The 17,993-nt window shown below is 33.2% G+C and overlaps 1 protein-coding gene and 1 non-coding gene across 4 annotated transcripts in view; one reads left to right on the top strand and one right to left on the bottom strand.

The window, feature by feature from the left end:
* Positions 1–991: 991 nt before the first annotated feature.
* The window catches only part of Nup35 (nucleoporin 35), a 39,643-nt gene continuing 22,641 nt past the window's right edge, over positions 992–17,993 (bottom strand). For all 3 annotated transcript variants that reach the window (XM_047545359.1, XM_047545360.1, XM_047545361.1), the window contains exons 5-9: positions 6,184–6,325; positions 4,399–4,468; positions 3,521–3,649; positions 2,703–2,867; positions 992–1,627 (exon numbers count right to left, since the gene is read on the bottom strand). In XM_047545359.1, the coding sequence (XP_047401315.1) occupies positions 1,550–1,627; positions 2,703–2,867; positions 3,521–3,649; positions 4,399–4,468; positions 6,184–6,325 (584 nt within the window). In that variant the 3' untranslated portion in view covers positions 992–1,549. The remainder of the gene's footprint in view (positions 1,628–2,702; positions 2,868–3,520; positions 3,650–4,398; positions 4,469–6,183; positions 6,326–17,993) is intronic.
* LOC124981449 (U6 spliceosomal RNA) lies at positions 14,415–14,521 on the top strand. Its single transcript, XR_007107975.1, has one exon. It is a non-coding gene; the product is annotated as a U6 spliceosomal RNA (small nuclear RNA).

Genomic DNA, 17,993 nt, shown 5'->3' with positions numbered 1-17,993 from the left:
GAATTCAAAGCGATCCAACCCATAAATTCCATGCCAGGCAAGGAATCTGCCCCATTAACAAGGGCCACCTGCAAATGGGTGTGTCTTTCAGCACCACTGAACTGAAAGTTATTCCCAGAAGCCACTCTCACTGTCCAAGGCTATAGAGTTCAAAGTAATGATTCATTTGCCACTCCCAACATCGAATGATAGATTTAGCAGTCATTAATGAAATAACTTATTTAGGCAACTATCATCAATGCATGCTTTTTAAAACAGCACTGTAAAGTTACAGGAAACTTTGCAATAAAGGTGTCAGGCTTTTGCCCACGTACCAATAATCAAGCTAAGCATCATTAAAAGTGACGCAAGTAGAATTAAATGCCTCTTAACTGACTATAAAGTACATTACACTATGATTGAGTATTCTTGCCAAGAAAAATGAAATGAGAATCTAATCAATATACCCTCAATCTAACTTCTAGGATATGGAATGATAATGAACAAGAAAGTTAAGCGACTAAACTCAAACTGTGGTACACTCTATAAAACGCACAGAGCTCCATCAACAAGTTGTAATGTTTAGATGATGGGGAGCAAATAGAAAACCAACTTAGATTTTAAGACACTTAAATGACAAAATAACAAGATATATTGTATATATGCAGTTTAGCTCATAATTTGAATAAACCAACCATAAACATTTCATTTTGGAGACAATTAGGAAATTTTTAAATTAACTGCTATTAGGTATTTAGAAATTATAAACTCTATTAAATGAAATACTGATATTGTATTTAGTTATAGAAATGTTTTCTGATATATATTTAGATTAAAATTACATATTTGAAATGTGCTTTAAATAAAATAAGGGAAGAAGAAAAGAACAAAGCATGACAAAATTAATGGTAATAAATTATAGGTATATGAAAGTTAATTATATATTCTCTATTTCAGTGAACACCTAAAAATTTTTTCAACAAATCAGTCCTTCAAAAAATATTCAATACATTTAATTGACAAATTTTATTATCAAGAAATTTTAGTAGTAGGTTTTTTTAAAAGAATGTTTGGATTTTTGAATACTTAAAGATGACAATCCATGACAAGACATACACAATTAAAATATTAAATAATATCTAAATTAAAAACCATAATTCAAATTGTTAAGTATAATCTTTGTGTCTTGGTAGAAGCAGCTGTAGTTCTCCTTCAAGAAATTCACCCACCTTCTCATGAAGACTACAAAGCCTTGCCACAAATTCAATTATTTAATTATAATCAATGCTGAGAATTTTGTGTTTAAGCATGCACTATCACAGAAAGCACAAAAAATCTATCTACAGAGATCTTTAGTTTTCTTCAAAATGTATCTCAAGCATCTTTTAAAGTGCGAGCTACAAACAGGATGTATCCTCAAAGAAAAAGGCTTCTAAACGAAGTGTAAGATGGGTATCCAACACTGCCAAGTGTGGTTATACAACTAACCAAAGGAAACTGGCAGTACTTTGCTAATTCTGGTTTCAGTGTAGCAACCTCATTGGTAATTGAGTTCTTAGCTCTTATTGTACTACCAGCCGAACATGTACTCCATTGCTTTGGATACAAGACTTTCATCTTTTTTTGGCGTTTGTCTGTCAGAAATAACCTATTAAAAAAAAATACACACACATACACACACAAACACACAAGGAAAAAAAACCATTAGGTTACGTTTTCTCTGGCAACAGTCCATTCTACAATTAGTAGCTAAGTTATAAGAGAAAAACTAAAATGCATTTATAATACTCAATTATATACTTTAAAGACTAAAATATGGACTTTTCACATCTTTATACTTTTAAGAATGCAAAAGCTCATTCTCTTGACAAAGCGAACAGAACCTGTTCCTTAAAAATTAGAAAACTGGACAAATAGTACAAAACCTTTAAGAAGTGGGGAATTTAAAATAAAGATTTAAAGAAAACAGTTCTAAAATGATCTCCAAATCTTCAGGGAAATCAAAAAACTGAACATTACCCACCCTACTAGAGCACAAGTAGTTTACGTGCTATTTCAGACCTCTAGTTGCGGCTGGCCAAGTTCAAAACTCTTGGCTAATTAATAAGGTACAATAATATACTGAATGAGAATTAGAATTCTTCCACCATTCAAAAAATACAACAAACTTGTTTAAACACTTTTGGCATGAGAAATTTTTCCATTCTGAATAATAAGAGCTAGCTATTGTTTTCTTTTGATAACCAAATCTACTCCAACCTTTTTCACTTGACACCATGTCATGTTTTAGTCATCAATTTAATTGGGTTTTAATGTTTCCTCATGGCAGTGATATACACAGCAGATATCTAGTATGTATGCAAATATAACTTAGAAGAAAAAGTGAAACAACAAACTTTCAAAATGTTTTAAGTTTTTTGCTTGTTTATTTTTGGTGCTGGGGGTCAAACCAGGGTTTTGCATATGCTAGGCAAGTGCTCTAACACTTACGTACATTCCCAACTCCAACAAAGACATTTCTTAAAAATTCAAGATAACTTAGCTAGGTTACCAAGATCATAACTTTAAAATAGTAAATTAAGAAGTTTCAAGATTTCATCAAGGCAATCACCTCAGCACCAAATATTTAATGGCATACATATCAACCCAATTAAATGGCTACATATGCTATGCACTCAGCTTTTAAATGTACCCCTTATCTAATCATCTAATCCTGAAAATACCTGATAGTCACTAGTAGAAGCTTTGTATGCTGTAGCAAGAGGTCTCATAGTAGAAATTCTAGGAGTGCTTCCCGGTTGTGATGGTGTACCTAAGGTTTTGATTGGTGGTGTAAAGGCTAGAGATGGAGATGACAAAGCACATCGGTCACTGTTTTCCATAACACTCTGGAGAAACAAAGAAACAATTCCTTGCTTATAAACATAGCATATATTATCTAATATTACATAATACACTCAAAAAAAGATTTTTAAAAGGAAGCATACTTTGATTCAATTTCAAATAATTTTAGGCATAAGATGATATATTTTATGGCTAGCATTTGAAATCTAATACTCAGCCAGGAATCTCAACCTAGTTACCTCAAATAACCTCGATACAACTATGAACGACAAGAATAAGAATCTCCTAACAAATACTATAAAAAATCTACAAGAACAGAACAAAATAATTTGAAGTGGAAGGGAGAAACAAAGTCCAAAGCTATTTAGTACCCAGTAACCCCACAGTTTTCTACCTCAGAATATATTTTTAAATATTTTGAAACAGAAATGAGTAACAAAAAGCTTAAATATAGTCCTCACATCTCTGTATCAGTTATGGATGTCTTACCTGGAAAATGAAGGATTTACAATGGATCATCTCTAAGTCTTTTGATTAAATAATTTTGGCTTGCTACAAAAAATACTATAAAGATCACATTTTACAAAACTCAGAATAAGAGGTTGATAAGAGGTTGAGTAAAGTCATGTGACATAATCACCAATGTGAATCTCTTCATACAAATTAGGCTATATTTCTAAGTTTATCAAAAACTTACTTTATCTATACATGGTTTTACACCAATCATGATGGATTCTCCAAATATTCTCCCATCTTTGCTTAAGGCTTTCCGAGCCTGCAGTTTAGATTGATAACGAATATGCATCCAATTTCCTGTATTAGACATCTACAAAGAACGAAGGTGTCTCTTAAGTTACAAAATACAAAATCTATGTTGAATGAATTCTATTAGAAAACTAAAACCTGAGAATAAATGTATACTTTAGTGTTTTATTTGATGCCCCATAAAAAGTTTTATATTAAAATTTAACAAAAATCATACGAAAACGGTTTCAATAATCTCTACCCAGCTCTGAATTCTCCCAAAGAATATGTGGCAAAATTTTTCCCTAAAAGTAAAGTAATTCTCAAGAGATAGCTGTTTCTCATAAAAAGGTCATATCAAGGCTTATAATGAGTTTTTTTAAAACTGTACTCATCAATATGATTTTGTGTAGGATTTAAGTCTGTAGTAACAGAACAAAGAATTGATATAACTTGTGCAAGGTATGATCTCTTTTTGTTTTTAAGTCCTCTAGAAGATAAAAGAGCTCTGAAAACTCTGTATCTCAGGAACTTCCTCCTCTTCCTTTATTCCCAATACAAGCTCGAATTGGGAAAGAGTAATAAAATAGCTATCCAAATCCCTCTTTTTTTAAGACTGTGAACTAAGAAAGGAAGGTTGGATATCTTTTCTTTGTCCCTTTTTATCAAACATTATGCAACTTTGAGCCCTCTACATCCTAAGGACACATTCTTTCAGAACTTTAAAGAACAACTATTTTTAATTTAGACAAAATTTAGAAGCAATTTCCCTCAATTCACGGTTTCTCTTTCCTTAGCAAAACTCTTGAATTGAAAAGTTGTAAGCCTTACCACGTGTTTTAAGATATTTCCATACTGTGCAAACTGTAGTAATATATAGGAAGCAGATGCTTGCGGAAACCTGAAAAAATAGTTGTCCAGACAAAACAGTCAACTTCTATCAATACAAATGCAAGTTACAAACTTATAAGTGTCTCAGGACAAATTATCACTCCAAATATCTATAAAACTAACAACAGATCCTAATCAGCCTATTTTCTCCTACAGAGGTCAACTCCATCAACAGTCATACAAAAGCAAACATCTTAATATTAGTTTTGACTCCACTACTCCCCATCCCCAGATTCTCTCTGACGGCTCTAAAATTCCCATTCTCAAAGCCATTATCATACTCTTCAAAAATTGTTATAAAGCTGCAGTTCTATGCACAATTTATTTTGTAGCATGTGTCTTTATATGCAATATTTATGTATACTGCAGTTATTAGAAGGGAAATAATTTTAAATTATAGAGTCTTATCTTCTGAACAGAGCACCACTTAAAAATTCTCCTCAAACAAAAATATCAGCACTTATATGAGTGACATAGAATCATTTAAAAAGATGGTAATTAAAATTTAAGTCATATCTTTGTATGGGAAGACTGAATTTTACTTTCTTCTTTATAAAGTTATGTATGGTTTGAATATTCCACAATAAAATATTATTACATTTTATACTCCAAACAATAAAGCTGTTTTTCTATTTGAAAACTATCATAGTTGCAAACAGAAATAGCTATCAGTAGCATACCTTTTGAATTTTTAAAATTAAAGTTAAATACATAGAATCCACTCAACACTTACAGTGCATTCTTATTCCTTCAAGGATCTTGTATGTTAATTTTATATTTTTTACCCCCAAAATATCTATCATAAGGTTAGGTATAAGTATGGCAAATCATAAGTTCAGAAATAAACCTTACCTAATAAATACAAATATCAGCTTAAAAATCAGAAGATCTTGAATTTTGCCAATTTTTGCCATTAACTAGATGAGAACCTCTGAACAAACCACTTTATCTATCTATACCTCAGTTTCCTAAAGTGTAAAATAAAGGATTACACATTATGATCACTAAAAAGTACTTTCCTTAAAATACTTTATGGCGGGGGCTGGGGAGATAGCTCAGTCGCTAGAGTGCTTGCTTTGTAAGCACAAGGCCCTGGGTTCAATACCCAGCACCCAAAAAAAAAAAAAAAAAAAAGAATATAAGCATATAAAATTCTTTATGGCTATAAAAATCTATTTGAAATGCATTTAGGACTATAATCCTCTCTAATATTCAATATTCTATGACTAGAAAGTATCAACTCTGTGACATTGTGTACGTATATACATGAAGTTCCATTGTTATTTCAAAATTGCTTAGGTTCACTAGAAGCAGAGAAATAGACACTAAAAATGGAAAGAGAGCTCTTTAAGTCTAAAGGGGCAACCTTGGTCCAACAGCCATTAAGTATGCTTAACAGAAAACAATTTGGAAAGAGATACACAAATAAATAATTTTTAAAAACTATGAACATCGAATGCTAGTTAATGATATGCAAGTTAAGTGTCAGGGTGATATTTACTGGTAACTGGAACTTACTATGAAATATATCAACATAAAAAGATGACTGACAGATAAACAGATAATAGATAAAGTAAACAAGCTACTGTTAACAACCACAGAATCTAAACAGTGGGTATATGGGTATTTCCTATGCAGTTCTTTCTATTTTTCTGAACCATTTGATGATATTCATGGTCAAATGTTGAGATGGAGACTTTTTTTAAAAAAGTTGAAAAGACTTACCCAAACACAGTCACCCAAGTGTCATCGAGGTGATCTTCTGAAGTCAGAGAATCTCCTTGAGTATAAAAAGGATCCAGCTGGGCAGGGGATAGTGTTGTCTTCCGTGGTTGACCAATATTTGCTGGACTAAACATACTTTGCCCTACATTAGTATATTTAGTAAGTCAGTTACCAATATAAACACCTTCTTTTATTTTAAAGCAAAGATCTTAACTTTAAATGAAAAAGTATATTAAAAGTTAGCAATTATATGAATGCTTCAAAACACAACTGTAAGCAAATGGTAATTTGATACTACCACATGAGACAGTCATTAATCATTGAGCATAGTTTTTGATTTTGTAAATGCTTTATAAATTTATTAAATATTATATTAATTTCCAATTAAAACTAAGAGAAGAATCACTCAGTCAACCACAAGGACTTCTGTTCCATTTACCTTCCAAACATACCACTTTCATTACTGTTCTTCTGCCTTAAAAATATTCAACAGTTCCTACAGAACAAAATCCAAATACCTTACACTCCAAAATATATTTCTCCAAGTTTATTTTTCTAGTATATCCCTCAATAGTATTTACCTAACCCCTAAAATGTGAATGCATTTTTATTTAGGTATTTCTAAGAGATTTAATCTGTTGCTTAATAGTCAGTAACATCTACCACTGAATGATTATTTCTATGTGTCCAACATGCCATGCCAAATACTTTGTTTATTTTATCTCAGAGGTACTGTCCAGTTAGAACTATGCATGTCTAAGAAGCAGAATATTTTCTTTCATTTTCATAGCAGCAATAATTCACTCATTTAAGAAATATGTTTTAGCACTTAATCTATACCAAGCATCACTCTAGGTATTGAGGATATAGCAGTGAACAACTTATACAAATACAAACAAAACAAAACAAAAGCATCTCTAATAGAGCCTAAATTCTAGAGGAAGAAAGATAAGTAAATACCTAGTATGTTAGAAAACATAAAATCTTATAAAGGTATCATCATCATCATCAGAGAGAGAGGGATTAACTCTGTGCTACACACACACACACACACACACACACACACACACAGAGAAAACTTCACAGAGACGACACTAAAGGAAAATGATAAAGGAGATAGGGAACAAAATATATCAATATCTGAAAAAGTGAGTATCAGGTGGAGAAGATACCGAGTGCAAAGGCCCTGAGAAAGGCCATCACTTGTGTCGGATGAAAACAGGAAAAAAGCCACTATTTACATAGAGATCAAGGGGTATTTAGGATGGAAGCAAGCAGATAAGAACAGAGAGGTAACAATACACCAGACCATGACAAAAAAAAAAAAAAAAAAAGAAAAAAAAAAGCCTTCACAAGTCACTGTAAGGAAATCAATAAAAAATTCTGAACAAAGGTGATATAACAGGACTAAATTTTTTTAAGTAAGCAAACAGCATTTTATTAAGTCCTTATTATATCATTCTTTAAAACTGTATTTAATTTGAACAATCCTGTAAAGTAGGTCATAGTAGTTCTATTTAAGCTATTAGAAAACAAAACAGGGGTAATATTAAGTAATATCCTATCTAGGCAATCCAAAGCATGAGATTAATCTTTGGCAGTAATCTAAAACACATGTATTTATTACAGCAGCAGTACTTACACAAATGTACTACAGATATCCATGACTTCCCCAAGCCCTCTCATGAGATCAGCCAAGTCAAAATTATTTTCATAATAATATAATTTTGCCTTTTTCACTCTCGCTCTCTCATGAGTATTCAATGGATTTTTCCAGAGGGTAATTAATGTGTACAAATGGATTTAGGTTGAATGCAGAAGCAGATTCATAAGAACTCAATTATATTTTATTAAGCCAAACATTAAGATTTTAGAAGCATAAAACAATGTCTTCTAATGAAAAAAATTTATCTTAGGAAAGAGTTATTTTTCACTTCAAAAAAAGATTATTTGAGCCAGTTCTGGTGGTGTACTCCTATAATCCCAGTGACTCAGGAGGCAGAGGCAGGAGGATCGCAAATTCCAGGCCAGCCTCAGCAACTTAGCAACGTCCTTAAGCAAGTTAGTGAGACCCTGTCTCAAAATAAAAAAATAAAGGCTAGGGGTGTGGTTCAATTGTTAAGCACCCCTTAGTTCAATTCCCAGTATTAAAAAGAAAAAAAAGTTATTCATTTCTTTTTTTTTTTCTTTTTTTTTTTCTTTCCAGGGCTGGGGATTGAACCCAGGGCCTTGTGCTTGCAAGGCAAGCACTCTACCAACTGAGCCATAGCCCCAGTTATTTGTTTCTTGAAACAGGTTTATTATTTTTAAGTGAATTAACACATTTTAAATTTTTGTTTTGTTATGATACAAGGACTTTTTATTATTACCTGAAAAAGTTACATTCATGTGCCTAAATAACAGCATATATCTTACCCAGGGGTCCCTGGCCATCCCAGCCCACTCTACCATGTAGTAACCCATATTCTATATATTGATGGAAAGAAATCAACCATAAGCTATTTCTTAGATGAAAAGTCCAGCTGTAGTCATAGGTGGGCCCCAAGTCCAGCAAGTTCAGAGCAGAATGCTAAAGGATGCTGGTCTGAGAAATGTCATCATCAAACATGACTGAGTGAACACATGACCCTTTTACTGTAAGAAATTCATAAGATGACAAGTGCCCCCTCCCAAAAAAAAATTCAATGGCTTCTTTTCTTTGATGGAATAAAATGTTCTTTTATACTCCTCAGAATCTAGGTTAAAGGATAAAGCCACCAAATCCATGAAAACAATTTCATAATTTTTCCACCAGAAGACTAAGAAACAATCCTGAAGTTAAACTTGTGTCTTTATCCAGTGATAAAATTTAATGACAATTTGGTAGCAGAGCAACATATTATCTTCACTGCATAGCACAAATCTTGTAATCGTTGAGAGTGTATTTCCATGAGATACAGTTAACAGTACTGATGGATGAAGCTGGATTTCTCCCAGACCATCAGGTGTTCTGGGATCTCTCTCAGTCTGTATGCAAGGTAGTGATAGGTACCCTGCCCCTTCAATTTTAATTTATAATGCAATAAACACTAATAACTATAATCTGGAGGGAAATAAAGCTCTATGGTATTCAACTTTTAAGACTGCAAATTCTACAGGGCCAGAACATGATTCACATGTGTAAATTTTGTACAGTTCACCTTGCAATCCTATTACTTAACTGTCAAAAGTAGATCAAGTTACTGGACCTCATTTCCCAAATATTACAACATAACAAAAACAATTAAAAAAAATGAACAATAAAGAATGCCACCATGTACTGGACACTTAAGCTATATACAAAGTGCTACTTCAGTCGATTTACCTGTACTCATGTTTAATTACAACAACAAATTCTATAAAATAGAAACTACCATCTCTACTTTGCATGTACAGAACACAAGGCACAGTGTATATAAAATACACTTTTTAAAAAGGTTCATATACTGTTTCTTTCCTTGAGTTATTATAGCCATAACAAACTTGTAACGTAAGACTTACCTATTACTCCCAGAATCAAATAGGATAGTAAATAGGAAAACTTCATGAAAGTAAACTGTTTTAATAATAGATGGCCTCAATATAAATTATTCTTTTGCTTAAAAAGTGTAAATATAAAAGAAATGATGTCCATTTCTTGCCTCCAAAAAGGTTTAAAAAATAATAATAATCTGATCAAAAATTTTTTTTAAAAGTCACAAAATAAAAACTACAATGGGATTCTAAGTAAAGAGAAAAAATACAATCACTTAAGAATTTTGAAAATCTGGGACTGAGGCTGGGGCTGTATTTCAGTGGCAGAGTGCTTGCCTAGCACATGTGAGGCACTGGGATCCATTCTTAGCACCACATAAAAATGAACAAATAAAATAAAGGCATGCTGTTCATTGACAACTACAAAAAAAAATTTTTAAGAATTTTGAAAATCTAACTCTTTAAGTATGCTATATAATAAGTGTCTAGACTTTGGTCTCAAATTTAGAATTCAGAACTAATCTGAACTATCAATATAACGTGCTCTATTAGGCTTATTAAAGAATCTACAATAGTTGCCCTTTAAATGCACAGTATACATTCCAAGGCCCCCCCCCAGAGGATGCCTGAAACCAAGAATAGTGCGAAACCACAATTTTAATCCCTTTTCCATCTTAATACTTATTGTGAACTATGGTAGTAATTTCTGGAGTTTGAGAAGTAAAAGCAAAACTAACACAACTTTCTTTTGTCTTCTTTCAATTTCACATATTCTTCACGTTACTATTCAATAGAGGACTTGTTCTTACAGTAGATCTTAGCAACTTCAGTCCAACCTTTTTTTTCCCCCCTTTTCTTTTCTTAACCTTTTCACTTAAAGGAAGCATGTTCTGCCCTTTTCTTTGGGATATCCAAATTGCCAGCATCTTGGGGTCATTGGTTAAATGAACTAAGAATTACCTGAATACAAGTACTATAATACAATGACAGAAGATCTGAAAAGTGACAAAGTTGCCAAGTGACTAATGAACAGGTGGCATACATAGCATGGACATGCTAGACAAAGAGATGACTCCAGGAAGGATGCAGGAGGACATGCAAGACTTCATCACACTATTCAGAATGGCATGCAATTTAAAACTTGTCAGTTGTTTATTTCTAAAATTTTCCATTTAAAGTTTTTGGACCATGGTGGATAATGAATACTGTTTAGATGCTACAGAAAAAAGGAAGGATATTCAAGATACCCACATGTTCATGTTCAAATAATAGTCAAGTAACCACGCTTAAATTTAAAAAGAAAAAAAGAAAAAAACACTTTCAATCAGAAAGTTTGAAAGGCTGACATTCAAATATTTTGTAAAATCAATCAAGCAACTGAAGATATGCAGCAAATGCTAACTCAAGAGAAAACAAAAACATATGCAAGAGAATAGAATCCCAGCATTATTACATGAAGGTCTTACAAAACAAGCTTTCACAAATGAGTTCATACTTAATTTAAAAAAAAAATTGAATTTCAAGTAATTTGAAGAAATCCTAAACTATATACATGCTATAATACATTTAATAATTATTCTTCCTCGTCACCACAGATGTTTCTAATAGGTGCAACATATTTCTAAAATAGGTTGATTTAAAATGAAACATCCCCACTTTGACAAATGTTGTATGGTTTAACACTATCTGCTTATCACCAGCCAAAAATAAATAAATGAGCAAAAGGAAGATCAGTCAAGTAGAGGAAGGAGACTGGAGGAGGGAGGAATGTAGGGAAAGGAGGTGGAACAGGGACTGAAATGGAATAAATCAAATTCCATGCATGTATGATTTCTGTCAAAATAAACTCAACTACTAACTATAACTATGATGCTCTAATTAAAAAAATTAAATATATCTGTTTACCAACTAATAATCAAGTATCTCTTTAGGAACCAAGCAGAAGCACATATTTATACAAAAGATATACCCCTAACTAAATTCAGTTCTTATTATAAAGATATGTCTTTAACAAACCAAAGATAGTAAAAGGCACTTTGGTATAAAATATGAAGCCAATACAATTTTTAATGTCCTGAATTACCATTCAGAAGGTACAATTTAGTTATGCTACATCATGTAATAACCTTCAAGCAAGAAATTAAATGAAGGCTCAAACTGAGACAGCCATTATGACCTTTAAAAGACAAATCAAAATTAAGTCTCAAACGAATAAGCAATCTAATTTTTGCCCTGTCAACTACTCTAAAAAATATAATTACTTATACCTAATCTAAAATTATTTACATAAGTTTAGCATAATTGCCCCCCACCTGGTTAATGTTTAATTGCTTCACTGATTTCACTTCCTTTAAATCAGGCTTCTGGTACCCACATGCAATGCTTTATAAGATGAAAATAAAGTGTACCTATCAAACCACATTAGATTGAACTTTAATTGTCTCCCTTGGTAAATCACTATTCAAACATTCTTCATAAAATCAGATTAAAGTGGTGGGCAAAAGACCTTATTACCCTTTATGAAAATGTCTTCAATTAAAAAACAGATTTAATTATTTCAAAATAGACCTAACATAAATGAAAACAAAAGATAAAAGGAATAGTAAATTTTAAAAAGACACAGCAAATGAATGTTGGGGGGGAAAAAAAGAGCTTCCTGGCAATTATTTTACCTTCTTATCATGAAAAAAAAAGGTAGCACAATATGTAACAAAGAATTTGGCCTCTGCCCAATGTGAGCTCTAGTATTCCTCTGGTTCCTTAGAAATCACCTCTAAGCCCTGGGAATTTCCCCAGCATTATGAGGGTCTTTGTTATTTATGGTTTATTATTCAGGCTAGACCTGTTAGTTTATGCTCAGGAGGTGAACCTAGATAGAAACTGATTACTCCAAAAAGAGCTTTGAGTCACATAGCATCTATCCTCTGGGAATAAGAAAGAAACTGAAAATTATGTTCAACCAATTGATCAACGGTTTAATCATGCCCACATAATGAAATGCTAATAAAATCTCTGGACATAGAAGCACTAATGAACTTCACTCCTTGGTTATATTCTATATATGCCATACATGAACGCTAGGAAAATACATTTCCCTGAAGACAATTGGAGAGAAGCTTTACATTTGGAACTCTCCCATTCTAAGCCCTATATGTCTTCCTGTGGTAATTTGTATCTTTTTGCTGCAATATAACTATAATCATCAGAATGGCACTTTCAATGGATTCTTTGAGTCTATCTAGTAAATTATCAAATCTTAGGAAACCCCCAAATTTATAGTCAGTCTGAAGTGAGGGTTGCCCGAGGAACTTGCCCCAAACTTTCAGCTAATGTCTGAAGTGAGAATAATGTTGCTAGACTCTTTCTTCAGACTTTGCAGTTTGACACTTCATTGAACCCAAAAAGTAAACTGGATACAACATCCAGCTAAGCATGGAGAATTTAAATCAGATGTGGAAGTGCATACCTGTTATCCCAGCAATGAAGGAGGCTGAGGCAAGAGGACAGCAAGTTTGAGGCCAGCCTCAGCAACTCAGAGACCCTCAACAACCTACCAAGACCCTGTCTCAAAATAAAAAATAAAAAGAACTGGGGATGTGGCTCAGTTGGTAAAGTGCCCCTGGAATCAAACCCCAACACCAAACAAACAAGCATGGTGAATTAAAAACCTGTATTCACCACTAGTCTCTCCAGACATTAATGATAATCACTCAAGTAAGTCTCAAATTTTGGAGAACACAGGAACTGTGAAAGACTGCTTAAAAATCAAGAAAAATTAAAGTATGTATAATAAATGATTAGATTGCAGGCCTCTCCAAGTCCTAGGCAGCCAGGAAACTCTCACTCTTCCACTCCATCCCCAAGAGAACAAGGATTTTGTTCCCAAACAAAATGAACTCCAACAGCTCAAAACAAGGTAAAGAACAACTGTAAGGAGATCAAGTGAAAACCTACACTGGAATAAGAGACTTGTCCCTGTTTGTATTCAGAGCATCAGCTTTAAGGCTATTAAAGGATTCTTTGGAAAAATTTATAGGGAAAAAAATTATACGTGCTAGAATTAAGTTCTCCCAATTAAAAAAAAAAAATCAGCCTATCATCCATTTCTCTTTCAGTGAAGCAAAATAAGAAGGAAAACAGCTTTTATCAGTGCTCCCTCCACCTCAGTCAATGTTGAACCCTACACACACACAAAATTCCAAGTAGCTTTTTGTGCTTCATTCAACAAACATGCACTGTCCAACAATAGAGGAGAGGCAGAGGAATAGAAAAAACAAGGATTAGAAGGGAATAGATAATAAGAGTAGAAATAAAAAGTCCACTATTAACCTCACTGCTAAGACATTTTACAGAAAGAACAGGATGCTACATTTTTAAGTGTATTCAAACAAACAAAACAGATTGTTGGAATTAAAATGACAGGCAAAAGAAAAAACTCAAGAAATTTGAGAAAGTAAAATACAGATATAAGGGACAATGTAAGGGAGAAAAAGTAGAAAATTACAAATCCCTGCAGTGATCCAACAAATAAACAAAAGGAATTCCAGAAAGAAAGAATAGAGAATGTAATCATCAAACAAATAATATAGGAAAGTTTCCAGAACTGAATGTGTCTTGATTGAAAGGATCCATCAATTCCCTAGCAAAACAAATGAAAAAGTCCCACACCAGTAAACATTCATGAATTTGAGAACACAAACCATAGAGAGGTCATAAATCTTTCCCAAAACGGGCCACATGTGCTTACTTAAGCAGCACATATACTAAAACCGGAGCAATACAGAGAAGATTAGCATGGCCCCTGCATAAGGATGATATGCACATCCATGAAGAATTCCATATTTTTTAAAGATATAAAAAATTTAAAAAAAAAAGGTCATATACAAATACTCAAGAACTGTCACCACAGAGGACTTCCATGAAACACTGGGAGATAGAAAACAATGGAATACCACATTTGAAATTCCAACCTAAAATGTTATACCCAGCCAACCACATATAAGGACCAAAAAAAAAAAAGGCATCTTCACTATGAGGTCTTAAATTTTACTTCCAATGAAAGCTTTCTGGGAAAGCTACTCAAATATGTTCCTCACAAGTATGTAAGGAAAGAAGAAGATATGCTACCAAGGAAAAAGCTCAATACTAGAAATCCAGGCATATCCTAGGATGATAGTTGGAAAGAGGATATTGAAAGAGGAAACAGCCAAGAGAGAGGCTGAGAAAAATTCTCAACTTAAAAATGTATTTGAAACTGAGTCTTCTATAAATAGTTATGTATCATAGCAACAGAATGTTTGCTTCAAGGGAGCAAATGGCACACAGAAAATTAGACTAATGGGGAAAAAAATAAGTAAATTATTAACTATTGGAAAATCAAGTTTTACAAAAAGAACAAATCATAATTTACTAATTAGTTCAGCACTGAACAGTATTTACATAGTTACATATAGTGCAATCAACTGGGGGCATAAAATAGAATATCATTATTTATCTTAAAAAAAAACTAACAAATGTAAAAAGTGAAAATGGAGAATTATCTATGTAACCTACATAGCTAGCTAAACAATAGCCCTCTAAGATGACAATGCTCTAATCTCTGAAACCTGTGAGTGCTACTTTTTATGGAGAAATTAATTTTGCAGATGTGTCAACAAATTTTGAGGTGGAGAAACTACCCAGGATTATTCAGGTGGACTCTAAATTTAACAAGTATCCTTATAAGAGGGAGGGAGAAGTAGATAAGGTGATGTCATGATGGAAACAGATTGGAATGATACACCTTCGAGAGGAAGAAAGGGATCACAAACTAAAGAAAACAGCTGGAAGGTGATAAAATCCAAGAAAGCCAATTTCTTCTAGAGTTTCTAGAAGAAACCAATCTTACTAACACCTTTAATTTAAGCCAGTGAAACTGATTTTGAGCTTTTAACTTTCAGAACTCTAAGAGAATAAATTTAAGTTGTTTAAAGTCAATAGATTTGTAGTAATTTGTTACAAAGGCAACAGGAAACTAATAGAGCACCTCATTTAGATCCCTGAGGAAAAAGTCAAAAGACTGCTTGCTACACTGCAATGTTTTCCTGGAAGTGTGATTCAGTGGTAAAGCACTTGCTTTGCATTACAATCCCAGTACCAACAACAACAAAAGAGTGCTATATTTCATTATAAGTATTTAAATACTATTTGATTTTTTAAAAACTATCATTTTTACTAAAACATAAATAAAATCTCCTCCCCAATAAATGGAGAGCACTAAGCGATGCCACGGTTAGTACAGCATAAGAATAAATAAATTAAAAATGAGATTAACCTAGATTATCATAGTGGGCCCAACAAAGGTCCTTAACTGGAAAAGAGGAAGAATGATATAAGAAAGAGAAATAGATCACTGGTTGTAGCTGGCTCTGAAGATACAGGAAGTCCTAAGCAAGGAATACAGGCAGTCTCTAAAAGTTAAAAAGGTGTGTGTGTATATGCACATGTGTACATGCACACACACACACACATACACATACACACACACACACACACACACAGATTCTCTTCTAGAGCTTCCAGGAAGGAATAAGTCCCTACCGATGACTTGATTTAGCCCAACCAATGACTTAATTTAGCCCACCAAGACTTATTTTGGACATCTGACTCCACAACCGTTAACAAAATAAATGTGAGTTGTTTAAAGTCACAAATTTGTGACAATATGGTTTAGAAGCAGTAAGAAACTAATAAAGTCAGTGTTTACTTGGTATTATTTAAAAAAAAAATGTGCCTTGTCAAACTGGACACAAATATCCTAATCCTCTTATTTAGTAGGACATATTGATATTAGAATACCATTGCCTCTGAACACTACATATATTAGTTTCCTGTGAATGCTGTAACAAATTACCACAAACTGGGTGGTTTAGAACATTAATTTATCTCTCACAGTTCTGGAGGCCAGAAGTTCAAGATCAGTTGTGGGCACACAAAAGGGGCCAGCCACCTTATGGAGATTCTATGGGAAAATCCACTGCTTGTGTCTAGTTTCTGGTGACTGCTTGCATGCTTTGACAACATTCTAATTTCTGCCTTAGCCTTCAAATCATCTCTGTATTTTTTTCCCTTCTTCTGTGTCAAATTTCTCCCTGCCTCTCTCTTTAAAGGTCTGGATTTAGGAACTACCCAAAGTAATCAATGATCACCCCCCAACCCCATCCTCTTGCCACAGCCATCTCAACACTTAAACTCTCCTTGTCACATCTCCTCTCAAGATCTTTAGTCATATTTTGAGGGCCACACATAGTAAGTCACAGGTTCCAGGGATTATGACATGGTCATATTGTTTTGGGGGCCACGATGCAATTCACTACAAGCTACATCCATCAACATATTCAATCAATGAACATTTACTGAGGTTCCCTCATGTCCATCCCTTGATAGAGAAAGACTCTCTGTTCTGAAGGAATTGATAAAATAGCAATGAAGAAAGGTAAAAGCCAAGCAAAGAGAGCTTTATAGAACATAGGGCAGCTAAACTAGATAAAAGAGTTCCTTTCTCCCCACTTCTGGGAACAATATCAGGAGTCGAGATCCAGCAAAAAAGAAAGCTGCCAGAAAATACTGTATCAGTTACTTCATATTTAATCTGTTAACAATATGCTAAGACAAAGATTCAAGTTCATTAATAAATAGTTTACCATTTAGGAAGACAGCTGAGAGAGCTAATAAATAAGGAAAAGAACTTATCAAGAAAAAAAAAAAACTAAAAAAAAAAAAAAAGGAGGAGGAGGAGGCAGCAGAGAAAAATTTAATTACAGCAAAAGAAAATTAAGGGAGAGGATGGAGAAAATGGAGCAAACATATTCAATCTTCTGTACAAGGGGCAATAAAAGACCATGGTGAAAACAGTCTCTAATATTCTTTAATTCAGATTTGGTCAAATGACAAAAGTTTTCCAGAATTAAGATTCTAAAAGAGAGCTTAACATGAATTACAAAATCTAAAGGGGGGAAAAAAAACCCTTATTCGACACAAAAAAAACTAAACATAAAGTAACACTCATGCCATTGTATCCCACGGACTATCTTCATAAAAGCTACCAATCTCAGAAAGCTAAAACTTACAAATCATATAAGAAACTGTCACTTATTTAACACTAAATATAGGAACTAAAAAAGCTCTAAGTGAATACTAGGTTTCTTCCCCTCAATTTTCTCAAGTCAACTCCTCTTTTCTATATCTTGCTCACGTCCCACATCTGTGAGATCTTTTAAAAAATGCTCTTTTTCAATTATGCCCTGTTAAGATTTTCTACACACAAATTCCTTAAAGTA

Source organism: Sciurus carolinensis, chromosome 3 (genome assembly GCF_902686445.1).
Source record: "Sciurus carolinensis chromosome 3, mSciCar1.2, whole genome shotgun sequence".
Taxonomy (NCBI): domain Eukaryota; kingdom Metazoa; phylum Chordata; class Mammalia; order Rodentia; family Sciuridae; genus Sciurus; species Sciurus carolinensis.
Note: the sequence above shows the minus strand (reverse complement) of the source record. Positions and strands in the feature narration are given on the sequence as shown.